This window comes from Meles meles, chromosome 6, assembly GCF_922984935.1.
Source record: "Meles meles chromosome 6, mMelMel3.1 paternal haplotype, whole genome shotgun sequence".
Classification (NCBI taxonomy): domain Eukaryota; kingdom Metazoa; phylum Chordata; class Mammalia; order Carnivora; family Mustelidae; genus Meles; species Meles meles.
The window spans coordinates 64,099,053-64,112,417 of record NC_060071.1 but is presented as its reverse complement, the minus strand read 5'-3'; the positions used below and the strand labels follow the sequence as shown (position 1 = coordinate 64,112,417).

Here is a 13,365-nt window from a genome sequence, read left to right as displayed (position 1 = left end):
CAGACTTGCCAGTGCCACATAGGCAAGGCTGTTTTTACCTGAATTACGATTCAAGCCTCTGGGGAGGTGTCCTCTAGGTCCCAGGTCAGTTATTCTAAAAGGCTGCCCTACCTCAGAACTGTTCTCCAAGATATGATTAGGTCTGGGGTTGATCAAGGAATATGCATTTTACAGACCACATCTGGAGAACCCATCTCAGTTTCTGTTGCCGTCCCCCAGGGAAAACAATGAATGGGATGGTAGTCAATAGCATGTCTGGGCTGATAGTGTGACCTGCCTAAAATTGGAGTGGGTGGAATTAGAAGCAGCCCCAGGACTGACTAGCGCTGGGAGCTGGTGTTGTAGTTACCAAACGCATGGAAACCAAAAACCCCAAAACAACCAAAATGAAGGGTCCCTTGATCTTCCATTCATGACTCAAGCTGCACTCTTTATTTTCAGCTTTAAAATATGACTTTTCTATTTCATATACAGCATCAGGAAAAGTCACATTTTCCCCAAGTTGGTCAAGGCTCCGTAACGTACATGGACTGGAGGTAACATTCCATCCTGTCACATTCTGAATGTTTCCAGGCTGCATGTGAGCAAGACCACTATATTGGCCACATTCATCTCCAACATAGCAGGGGGCAGGCTGGGGGATAGTAGAGGGACAGTGCCGCAAGCCCTAGGTTTCCCCCTCAGGATAGAACTGGGGTAGGATTGGTAAGGAGCTAACTGCACCTGTCTCAGACATCAGGCTGGAACAGCGCTTGGCTATAGGCCAGGACCTAAAGTCAGAAAGGCACCCCTGGGCCAAGAGCCAAGCAAACCAGTTCTTAGGGAACTTAGATACAGTGGAACAACCCAAACCCATTCCACTGGACTGTGCAGTGGGGCTGCAGGTTAGCATTTTCGTTTCTGTTGATCTGCATTCTAGCTCCCGTTCTCACCTTGGGAAAACCAAATTGTCTTAATCTTTAAAGATTTGATCTATTTTTTTGAGAGTGTGTGTGTGAGAAGGTGGATGAGCAGAGGGGGAGGGAGAGGTAGGGAAAGATTCCTGAGCATATTCGTGCTGAGCATGGAGACTGATGTGGGGCTCAATCACATGACCCCGAGATCATGACCTGAGCCAAAACCAAGAATCAGAAGCTTAACCAACTGAACCACCCAGGCGCCCCTGTCTTAGTCTTCGAAAACCATGGGGATGGTGTCCAGAAATGTATAAGCTTCCTTCTAGCTCTAAGACTCTTACCTTTCTGGACTCCCTCCTTCCTTTAAAAACCACTGGGAGGTCTGGGGAAGGGAGGCTGAAACCTCTTCTGTCCTCAAGGCAGATACCATCTCTTTGTCACGCATCACCAATGAATAGGTGAGATGGCAGGAGTAGGACCTGGATTAGTTATCCTCCAAGGCCAGGGGGCTAGCGCCGGACAGGAGGCAGTAGCAAGTAGATTGCTCCCCACCCCCCCGCTAGAAACACCAGTTTAGAAGCAGATGGGTTTGCTTCCTAACGCTTAATACAAAACGGCAGCAGCCGTGGAGCTGTTATAACAAAACTAGCCATAGGGCATCCAGAGAAATGTACACAGGTGGCCTTGGCTGGAGTTGTGCTGCCAGCCAGGGCTGAAGGGCTTGGAGGTGCTGCCATGGAGGCTGGCACTGAGCTGATCCCTCACAAGCACACCGATCTCTGGGTGGCCCAGGTGTTCTGAGCTGCCTCTTCCTGGAGCTCCACCCCAACACCGCAGGTTTCAGCCCTAACGAATAAAGCCCTGAGGGGGCCCGGAGGAACCGCCAGTGGTGGCTGAGCGGGTGCCGGGTGAGGTGCCTGCTCACCGCACCAGCTATCTGGTGCTATCAGGAGCTGATGCCTCTAGAAATCAGCAGAAACAAAGGCTAGGTTTGGGTGTTTGTTTGTTTGTTTGTTTCCCTAGAAAGACCAGGCTGCCATGTTCAAATACATGTAGAGGGGCAATGCCTCTGGGGTACTGGGCTCCCTGCCAGAGGTATAGCCCCCCTCCTCCTCCTCCAAAAATAAGGGTGGCTTCTTGCCTTCCCAGAAGCCCCAGAATAGCTAGGATGCTTCCTGCTGAGTCCATTTTAAGCCACTTTCCAGGAAGGCCCTCCACCCACCACAACCCTCATTAACGTCCTCCAGCTTCTTCCGACTGGAAGGTGTAACTAGAAATGCTGCTCCCCCCCTCCCCCCCCCCGCCATGTCTGCCTTCAACTTGTGGCATCCTGGGGGCCGGGCTCTGAGGCCCACAGCACTTGTCAGCCACGGTAGAGACCTCACGCAGAGGCCAAGGGCTGATGTGAGTGCCGCCAAGCAGCAGGAGAGCTGCCATATCTCTATGTCCAAAGAAAGGCCTCTTGGTGCTGAGAAAGGGGGTGAAGGGTCTTGGGCTTAGTGGAAGTCTGCATTGAAGGCTCTGCCGATGATCAACCGTCTCACCTCACTGGTCCCAGCCCCAATCTCATACAGCTTGGCATCTCGCAGAAAGCGGCCCATGGGAAAGTCGTTGATGTAGCCATTGGCACCTGTGGCCAGGGTTCGGGCAGAGAGGAAAGGACAACAGGAGGTGAGCGGCAGTGAGGAAAGCAAACAGAGAGCCAAGTATATAGAAACAGGCCAGAGGAGAGAGGCTGATTAAAGACAAGCAGCAAATGGAGCTGAGAGGGGAGGCTGTGGGAAACACCTAGCTGTGGGAGCGGGGACAAGGGGCTGGAAGGCCACCCAGATTGCTGAGGACACCAGGCAAAGATGGCAACTGCCACTAGTAGACCTGGGAAGGCGGACAGGAAGGTACTGCACAGCGCTCACTGGGGGCCGGGCCCAGGGGAGGGTAAGTCATTTGCACCGGTCATAAAGCCAGCCAGTGGCAGGGTTAGGGTTCAAACCCAGGCCTTCTGGCCCAATTCTGGGCTCTTAAGGCCATCAGCCTCTGAGGCATCCCTCCTTTCCCATTTCCCAGCGTGCACGGAACCAGACAGGGAGTGTGAGAGGGAGGCATCGCTGATGGGATGAGCCACTCGTGGCCTCTGGCAGTTTTCTCATTTGGTTTTTAACATGTCTTCCTAGTAACTGGGGTTAGAAGGAGCTTAAAGGTGGCAGCTCAGCAGCAGCTGAAGCACAGCGTGAGGAGTGAAGAGGAAACTTTCCGGGGCCGGGAGTGGGAAGTGGGGGCCACTCACCAAAGCACTGAATGCCATCCAGGGCAACCTGGGTGGCGCACTCAGCTGAGTAAAGAATCACCCCGGCGCAGTCCTGTGGGAGGGGGCTCAGGGTCAGCAGGGCCCTGCTGGGGCCACACAGGGAGGGAGTCCCCACAGCCCGCCCTTACCTTGGCAGTGCAGTGGCCCTGATCACAAGCCTTGGCGACATTGTAGACATACTGCCTACAGGCCATGAGGCGGGTGTACATGTCGGCCATTTTCCCCTGCATCAGCTGGGCACAAGGGGGGGCGGTCACAGGTCAGCACACCAGAGTCATGTTCCTCTCAGACACTCCCCCTAGTCACCCAAAGCAGGTCAGCAGTAGCCATCTGAGAGCTAGGCCCGGGGACGCGAGGGCACAGCCAGGAGGCTGACTTGCCTTAGATGACAGAGCTGGCCACGGAGCGGCCGCCGCACCGTGAACTCCGCATGCTGAGAGGTGACTTCATGCCAGGACACATGACCAGAAACGCTGTTCCCTTCCCTGGGCCTGCCTACAGCCTGCACGCTTCCCCCACCAGCCCTACAATGTCTAGTTCATTCATCTCAAGTAGGAAGTGAGTGGACACGAGGTCCACTTTCTCACAAGGTCCCAAGCCAGGCAGCATGCCAAAGGAGCCTGCGTTCCAAGACTCCAGGCTCGTTTTGGTGGCAAAAGATATGGAACGCCCTGTTCGCTCACTTGATAAAGACAATCTGGACCCCATCAAAAAAGTACATTTCAGCAGAAGCATTCCACTCACCTGGAAGTGGCCAATCTTCTGGCCAAAGGCTTCCCTTGTGTGTAGGTAGGGAATGGTGTGGTCGAGGACAGCCTGCATGAGCCTGCCGGGAAAGAGGACGGTACTGGGGAGGCGCCTCGCTGTACCCCCACTGCCAGCACGGGAAGCTTGCAGGGAGACGGCTTGGCAAGATAAGGAACTGGAACCCCAGGGAGGAGACAAGGAGCATGAGGGTTCGGATCACCCCCGCTCAGTCACTGCACCGACTGCCCAGGACATGTGCCCCTTTCCCGGACATTAGATGGAGGAGCGGGACCCCTGTGCAGAGAGGTCTTAGTGCCTGAGTGTGTCCTGTTTCATCCTGAATAATTAAGTAGAACTGCAACTCAGGCCTTATGTCTGTCATCTGATAATATCTCCCTCCATTGTCAAGAAAGTACATGGGGGAGGAGGAGGTCTGTTCATTTTGTTTCCAAGAGAAAAGGTGCATCTTCCGGGAGGCAGCTCCCACTGGCCCCCACCAAGGTGAAGGCTGTGATGTCACGACTTGCCAAGGAGGCCGAGAGCCCAGCTTCCCTGGAGCCTCACACTCACCCAAGGGGCCCACCAGCCAGCACTAGTCGCTCCAGGTCCAGCCCACTCATCAGCACGTAGACGCCCTTACTTAGATGGCCCAGGATGTTGGCAGCTGCCGGGAAAAAGTGCCAGTCAGAGGGAAGAGGGCTGTCCATAGCCTCCTCACTTGTATAAAAGCTGCTAGGTTTGATATCATAGCTTTCACGCAGGCCCTAAAATGTCACCTGACCTCTGACTGCCAACTAGGGTTCCAAGTGAGAGATAAACATGGAGTTTACGACTTCTAGCTGGATGTAGGGCTTGCTATAGGGCACCTGGGTGGCTCAGTGGGTTAAGCATCTGCCTTTGGCTCGGGTCATGAACCTGGGGTCCTGAGATTGAGTCCTGCATCCAGCTTCCTGCTTAGCAGGGAGTCTGGCTTCTCCCTCTCCCTCCCCACACCCCGCTCATGCTTTCTCTCTCAAATAAATAAATAAAATCTTAAAAAAAAAAAAAAAAAGTAGACCTTGCTAGAGGGACTCCCCAACCACCACACTGTGACACACACACACACACACACACACACACACACACCCCACTCATAAGACAAGACACAAAGGCCCCATCTTTAGACTTTCCCTTTCTCTTCCTTGATTGCTTTGAATGGGAAAGAAAAGCTAATTTGGTCTAGAAGCCATCCAACCCCTCCCTAGTTCTTTTTACCCATGCCCATAAAAGAAACTGAGAATTACTCTGTGCCCCAGGTTGAGTCTGCTCTCTGCTCCAGTATCACCAGCCCCCACCGACGACAAAAGTAGTCTCTGGAAGAGTCTTTGTCTAAGAGATGGGTCATTCAGTGCCAGTTATGCAATTTGCTGACTACCTCCCTAGCCTGGAAGTCAGGGCACTGGATGGCCTTGGGAGGTGTGGGTAGGACACTCAGTACAGCGTAGACCACTGACTTAATTATGGCCGTTGTTTCCTGCTGACCAAAAAGGTTCCACACTGATCCGGCCTCCCTAGATGCTCCTTGTAACCAAAGCCTACTGTTCTGGGGTCCTGGGTCATGGGGAAGAGGGAATGGTCTATGGCTGAGGTGCAGAGCAAACCTGGCTGCTCCTCAAAGCAAAAATACTCCAATCGAATTCTCTTGTCTTCACTGAGCCTGGCTTCCATCAGTTTATCTGAATGTTTTTTTTTTTTTTTTTTTTCACACCATTAATGAATCTCTCACGTGGGCTATTCAGGGACACACACAAACAGGGCAGTCTGGAGGACAGGAGAGGGTGAGGGCACCTCCTACCCGTCTATTTCGGGTACCGGCATACCACCCCAGGCCCAGTGTATTAGTAACGTAAGAAACAGCAGCCTTCACGGTGGCCACAGGCAGGCATTCAGCTCTGGCCAGAACGACAGCTGCCTGGCAGCCTGAGGCCCACATGTATGGGCCCGTGGGCAAGCACAGTAGAAGGAGGCGCACCATCTAGACAGGTCGTCAGTAAGCTGACGATGGTGAGCTTCTCTTACCTGAGATGGACTTTCTCAACTTATGAAAGGGTCACACAGGCGCTTGCCCATTCTCAGGAACTCACCAGGAACCTCGCAGTCCTCAAAGATTAGCTCACAGGTGTTGGATCCCCTCATCCCCAGCTTGTCCAGCTTCTTGGAGGTGCTGAAGCCAGGCATACCCTTTAAGGGGGGAACAAGGGTGGCCCCAATTACAGACTAGTCCTCAAGCAGGGCGGCTAGTAAAAGGCAGACCCTTGAGAAATGCCCAACCTCCCATCTGGTCCCTGAATTGGCACAACACACTGCCTCCTCCTCCCAGGGCCCCCACTCGGTAGGACTGCCCCACTCCTATAAGCTCCAGCTAATGCCCCTAGGTGCATTCTCCCCACTTCTGCCTCTAGGTGCATTCTCCCCACTTCTCATGGGAGCAGTGCTTTCTCAAGGGAATACCCACACTGTGGGCAGCCCCTGACCTTCGCTGGCTTTGTTTCCTCTTCTCAGGGGAAAGCACTTCTGGGACACTCTCGCCAGGTAACTCCATTCCTTTCCCTCTGTACCTCTGCCATCTGTATCTGAGTCCCACCCAGGATCAATTCAGCCATCTATTTACTTTGGCCTGAGGCTAATCAGATGCAGTCTGCATTGCCAAGTGACTGGCAGAGAATGTGACTGGCAGAGAATGTGGCCGGGCAGGCTAATGCGGGTCGTACCATATGACCGTGAGATTTCCAATCTCTGCCAGGCTCTTTGGGCTACTTGCTTTTCTTTCCTCTGGTCTTAGTTCCCTCTTTCGATAGAGGGTATTGCAAACCTTCAGCGCACTTAATTCTTGGAGCTTTTTCTTAACCCCTCAACCCCCACGGTTCCCAGCCCTCACGCTGCACAGTCATGACTCAAGGCGGCTTCTCCACCATCACCTGTAATCCAGCCCTACCTTTCCCACAGCTCACTGTTGGTTTGGCTCACTTGCTCCCACATTACTCAATTTCTCCCTCTCCTATATTCCTTTCTCTCTACCAAATAATTTGCTCAGTTTTCTCCCATTCCTTTTTTTTTTTTAAGATTTTATTTATTTATTCGACAGACAGAGATCACAAGTAGGCAAAGAGGCAGGCAGAGAGAGAGGGGAAGGCAGGCTCCCTGCTGAGCAGAGCCCAATGCGGGGCTTGAACCCACGACCTTGGGATTATGACCTGAGCTGAAGGCAGAGGCTTAACCCACTGAGCCACCCAGGCACCCCAGTTTTCTCCCATTCTTGAAAACAAACTCAAATGTCTGCCTTTTCATTCCCACTCCTGCTCCATCTCCCTCTTGCTTCTCTGCGGCCTTCATCTACCGCCTGGCCACCCCCGAAGCCCCCCCACCCGGGCCTTGCTGTTCACATGTTCAGAACTTTCTGTTCTCCACAGCCACTCTCCCCAAGGCTGGCAGGGACACTGTGGTCATCAGATCCAGTTGCTTCCTCCTAGTCCTCATCTTCCTGGACCTTTCTGTGTGGCTCAACCATGCTCAGACCTGACTCATCCTTCTTGGGCTCCAATGTGGCCCCTCTCCTTGCAGTCACCTCTTCTATCTCCACCCCACCCTCTCCGGAGCCTTGGCTGAGCACACACTGATTGTGTCTATGACCAGCAGGAGAGAGCCTTCTATAGTACTGACAATAGTCTCCTGGCATGCACTGCCCTCCACTCACCTTTTCCACAATAAAGGCCGTGATGCCCCGAGAGGCTGGCACAGCAGCGGGATCTGTCTTGGCGTAGATAATAAGAATGTCAGCATCAGGGCCATTGGTGATCCAGAACTTGTTCCCATTCAGGATGTAGTGATCACCTAAGGACAAGAAGTTGGCTACTTGCTCAAACCATGTTGGCCCATCCCATCCAGTCACATCATGGACCTACTGCTGGGCAGGAAGGTGCCCCCTTTGCGAAATAGTTCTGGAAAGCCAGCGGAGGCCACCCCCTCTCACCCTGAGAAGGGCTGTCCCTCTGTGCATTTCAGCTCCCTTTCCAGAAGCTCCCAAGTCAAGAGAGCCTCACCTTTCTTTTCTGCTTTTAGCTTCATGGAGACAACATCAGAGCCAGCATTGGGCTCACTCATGGCCAAGGCTCCAATGTATTCACCGCTGATCAGCTGGCAAGGGAAACCACAAGGGCTGGTTATGACTTCAGAAGTCCCCCACGGGAGCTCACGACACTGCTTCTCACCCGCTCATGTGACACCCCTTCAGACTTCTCTCAGATCAGGTACTGGTAAAGTCCTGGAAGAGAAGCCTACTACCTATACGACTGACAATCTCTCTCCCTTCCCATTCCCTCTGCAAGGGAAGCGAGTCCCAGTTTTCCATTTCTTCAAATCCTCCACAAATGACATCCAGTGACTGACTCAGGAGTTCTGGTCCTATTTTTAATTCTTCTGACTGAATTATTCTAAAGCAAGTCCGTGACCCTTTGTGGGGGGCTAGATGCTCCTGCTTGAGGGCAGCATGCTGTAAGACAGCAAGTCTGACTGACCCTTGCCAACCCGGGGGGATCCCTCAGGGTTTCTCCCTCCTCATCTCCTCACCTTGGGGAGGTACTTTTCCTTCTGGGCCTCATTTCCATTGCGCACAATTTGGTTGAGGCACAGGTTGGAGTGGGCCCCGTAACTGAGCCCCACTGCTCCAGACGCTCGGGATATCTCCTCCATCACCAGCACTTGTTCCAGGTAGCCCAGGCCAGAGCCGCCATACTGAACTGGGAGTTGGGCGCGGGCAGCGGAATGGAAAAGGCAGCCCAGATTACATTGGGGCAGTCACAGGAATGTTTACCAGCAGCAAAGAAACACCCTTGTAGCTCCTACTCCAAGTTACCCTCTAGCAAGGTTGGTAGGCTGACACCATGGGCCCTGCTTTACCAGCTCATGGAACTGGCTTTGCCTGCTGCCTCTGGTCAGCTGAGGTGGTTCAGAAAACAGTTGTTGCAAATGCCTGGGCTATTCTGGAAAGACCTCTTATGTAAGGCAAGAGAACCTGAGCACCCACTGTTCAGAAAGCCACAGAAGTGCATGGGCAGATGAATAAATGAAGGGCAACCTGGATTAATGAAGAAACACAAAGAAGGAGGGTCAGTGCACTAAGAATGGACATTAAACAAAGGACACCATGTTCGAAAGGCCTGAGTAAGGTGAGATTTTCATAGCATAGGTGTTGGGACTAGCATAGCATAGGTGATTTGACTATCAAATCAACATGTTATTTGATACAATATTATATGTCAATTACGTCTTTAAAAAAAAAAGGCAAGACTAGTAATGGGGGACTGGAGTGCCACAAATGGTGAATTTCAGAGCTCCTTGGCGATTTTTCCTTGGCAACAGATCCAAAATCAAAGTGCCTGGCTCATCAGGTATTACCACCTCCCACCCCTAGGCTTGCTTTTTGGGAAAACCCTAGTAAGACTTTCTGCACCCGGGGTCTTCCAGATGTCTCAGTCGGTAGAACATGCAACTCTTGATCTTGAGGTTAAGAGTTCAAGCCCCACGAAAGGTAAAGAGATCATTTAAAAAATAATAACAAAATCTTAAATCAAGGCTCTAAACACATTTACTCTGACCAAAAAGTCAGGCTCATCTTAGGCTCTAGGGAAAGGAGAGCCCAACCCCTGCAACTCTAGGAAGGTAAGCCCATAGGTGGGTGGCACCGGAAAGAGCCACCAGGACAACCCTGGTGAAACTAGAACTTATCAGAACTGGCTTTCTTTGGGGGCTCATAAGCCCCAAAACACAGTCTGGTTTGGGAGTTCCCAGTGGCCTTCCTTTTACCACTTTTTACATTAAGGTGGTCTACATTTTAAAGTCTTTCCATTTTATGACTCTGGAGTCAGCTCCAATCCCTGCAACCGTCTCCAAGTGGTGAGGGAAGATATAAGAACACTGTGTTGCACCTCTGTTCTAACACTACAAACTGAGGCAGTGTGGACTGTCCAGGCTTCGGCGGTTGAGGCCACAGGCTTGTTTCTTTACCGGGCACTGCAAGTCAGCTGTGGGTAGAGGATGTAAGCAGTCCCCACAGGAACATACCTGTCCTGAGCGGTCCTGCCTAGAGGCTTCTAGTATGGCAGAGTTTAGGAATTAGGGAGATGGTTTAGACTGAAGTGCAGGGTGCCTGGGTGGCTCAGTGGGTTAAGCCTCTGCCTTCAGCTCAAGTCATGATCCCAGAATTTATAGCAAACACAAACTTGAGCCCCACATCAGGCTCTCTGCTCAGCAGGGAGCCTGCTTCCCCCCTTCCCTCTGACTGCCTCTCTGCCTACTTGTAATCTCTCTCTGTCAAATAAGTAAATACAATCTTAAAAAAAAAAAAAAAAAGACTGACGTACAAGAGAGTTGCATGATAACAGAGTTTTCTAAACTCCCCAAATCACCTGGGGGAGCTGGGGGAACTTATTAAACATGCAGAGTTCATGAGTCTAAGTGATTCTTAGTCAGTGAACCACACAGGCCTCATCCCTTTGCCTTCTGGATGTTACTGCTTAAACAGTATACTCCTCCTTGGGCTGACAGTCAATGGATGCATTCTCAGCTCCAAGAGGAAGTGCTGGGTTCTTTGAGCACAAACTTTCCCCTCCTTTCCTGTTTCTTTTGGAAATGGTGTTAAAGGGCATGCAAGAAAAGGTCTCATTAGGGAAGGAAACTATACTCACCAGGGGCGGTGATACCCAAGACCCCCAGGTTTCCCAGCTGCTTCCAAAACTCCTGCCAACAGAAAAAAGTGAAGTGCAGTGAGCTCTGAGAAGGCAGCCAGTCACAGGCATCTGGCATATCTGGAACGAGACTCAGATGCTTCACACGAAGGGGCTGTACTGTTAGGGAGGTTTTATTTACCAGAAGACTGTGACCTCTTCCAGGAAGCAGTACAATTCCCGACCCAGCCCAGCCCCTAAACTGCCCCCTTGCTGCTTGGCCCCACCCCCAGCCAACTACCCCCCAGCACAGGCATCATGACTCACTCGAAGGTTCTTGAACTCATTGATATGATCAATCTCCTGGGCCTGGGGGGCTAGATGCTCCTGAAGAAACTTAGCCATGGTCTGACGAAGCTAGAGGGAGAAAGGTGGACAGATGCCACTGAGACAGTCCCTTGCTGCCACTAAGAACAGCATCTCCACTACTGAGGACACACTGGGGAAGACAGGCCACAAGTAACCCCACCAACCGGCATCAGATTGGAACTTAGAGACCGTAACAGTTTATACTTCCTCAGATGATCATCTTCATCTCTTTTAAGGTCCTCAGCTTAGACAGCTTGAGTATTCTTAAAATGTCACTCCTGTACATAAAATCATTTCATGACTTTTCATTGTACCTAGAAGGTAAGCTCCTTACTCACGTCTCTAAGGCCCTGCATGAGCTGACCCCTACTGACTCTTTGAGCCTTCTTCAGTATCCTTCTCAGCCCATTCACTGTTCCAGCCATACCCTCTTCAGGTTTTGGCATGTGCCAGGCTTTCTGTCCCCCTAGACTTTGGTTACAAAGGATTACGAGATTAGAAACTCTTGGCTGACAAGTTTGAGAGCAAGGGCTGAACCCTTTCTGTGGGAGGGGTTTCAAAACTATCACCTGACTGCAAACACAAATGGACTTTGTAATTCCTGGAGGCTTGGGCATCTGCTTAATAGCCAGGAGACTCAGGTTCCTCGGGAACTCTGTTGGATGTGCCAACATCCCAAAGGGAACAGTCATCTTCCAGGAAGGCTCTGGTCCAGGCTCACCTGTAACACAATTTCGTGTTTTGTTCAATTTTGTGCTTTGGACACCAACTGTGTTGAAGAACTTATAGCAGATTAGACAGTGCACTTCAAAGCCCCCGGGAGTGAGTATTCGAAAAAGATTCCCTGGTGATTCTTATTTTTTTTAAACAATTTTTAATTAATTAATTTCAATTTTTTTTAAAGATTTTATTTATTCATTTGACAGAGATCACAAGTAGGCAGAGAGGCAGGCAGAGAGAGAGAGAAAGGAGGAAGCAGGCTCCCTGATGAGCAGAGAGCCCGATGCTGGGCTCGATCCCAGGATCCCGGATCATGACCCAAGCCGAAGGCAGAGGCTTTAACTCACTGAGCCACCCAGGTGCCCCCCTGGTGATTCTTATTAAGCAGGCTTGAGAACCATAGTCTTAAGACAGTGTTCAGGTGTAACTGGACCTCAGAAAGAGAGCTTTTTACTACATGCCAGTGGCCCAGCCAAAACACCATCAAACCTCCACCAGAACACCATCAGCCTTCCAGGAGCCTTCCGGTCTCCGACTCCTGATCCAACTCCACAGCTAGGCTTTGCTGTTTCCACAGCGGGGAGGCTGCGGCCCGCGCGGGTCCCCCGCCCCTCGCGCTCCGACTGCCGCGGCTGAGTGGGCGCCGGGCAGAGGAGCGTCTGGGCGACCTCCGAGCAGGGCGATGCGGCCTGACCAGCAGGCCTTGGGGCCTGAAGGGCATGAGGTTCCCTACCTGCTTCTGCTCCTCGCTTAGCCCGTTGATCGCATCGTCCACGGGCAAGAGGGAGTGGGCTCGCTGGGACACGAGGCTGGCGAGGTGCGCCCGCGGCGACCGCAGCCTCCAACTCGCCGCGCGCCGTCCCAGAAGCCAAGCCGAAGTCGCCATCTCAGCCTTGCGCGCGAATAGGAGGAAGACGCCGGAGCCAGGGCCCCAGCTGCAGCGCCAGATCTAGCCCCAGCAGCGGCGACCCGCCCCCTGGGCTCCACCAATCCCGGGCTTTGTTGCCCCCACCCAATCGGCGAGGGGGTGGGCCTCCAGCAGCCTATCACCCTCCGCGGCAGGCTGAAGGCGGCGCTGCCTTTGGTCACCACACCAGCCAATCAGCGGTGAAGAGTTGATCCCGGGCCCCCCACCGCGGGGCTAGGTTGGCTCTGTTGGCGACTTTGCGGGAGTCATCTCTAGGTGGAGACCTTACTAAGTACAAGAATGAGAAAGGTGTGCTGGGAGTCGAGGAGTTGTATCTCCCTTGCTTTGAAGTAGCAGTCCCTAACTACAGAGGTTTGTATCTGCGGGAAAGAAAATATTAAAACAGCCTGGGAAAACTCTCCAGATGTCCAGTGCTTGGAAATAAATTGTTAAAGCCTATCTGGGATGTCTAAGATTGGGTAAGGAGCGCTGGCTCTGTTGTGCACACTGTTAGAAGCCATTAAAACTTGCTTTATTATGTAACAGGGTTGAGTGATTTTGGAGTTTTTATGCGAACGAGTTACTGTCTTGCAAATTAGTCAATGTACAAGAAGAGTATCCGGGATTTTTAAAAAAAGGGTTGGAGGAGGGGAATGAAGGTACAGAAAAGGAAGAGTAGTGTGTTACGAGTATTAAAAAGAAAAATACAGAGCCGCAGTG

General features: G+C 52.0%; 1 protein-coding gene across 1 annotated transcript; it reads right to left on the bottom strand.

Annotated features, from left to right (window-relative positions):
* Nucleotides 1-404: 404 nt before the first annotated feature.
* Nucleotides 405-12,695, bottom strand: IVD (isovaleryl-CoA dehydrogenase). Its single transcript, XM_046008757.1, has 12 exons — nt 12,472-12,695; nt 10,977-11,066; nt 10,671-10,722; nt 8,554-8,723; nt 8,028-8,121; nt 7,682-7,818; nt 6,072-6,168; nt 4,519-4,612; nt 3,946-4,027; nt 3,330-3,434; nt 3,181-3,253; nt 405-2,526 (listed from the first exon to the last, which is right to left on the bottom strand). Exons 1-12 carry the CDS (start codon nt 12,622-12,624, stop codon nt 2,393-2,395), a joined length of 1,281 nt encoding a protein of 426 aa, XP_045864713.1. The 5' UTR covers nt 12,625-12,695; the 3' UTR covers nt 405-2,392.
* Nucleotides 12,696-13,365: the final 670 nt, after the last annotated feature.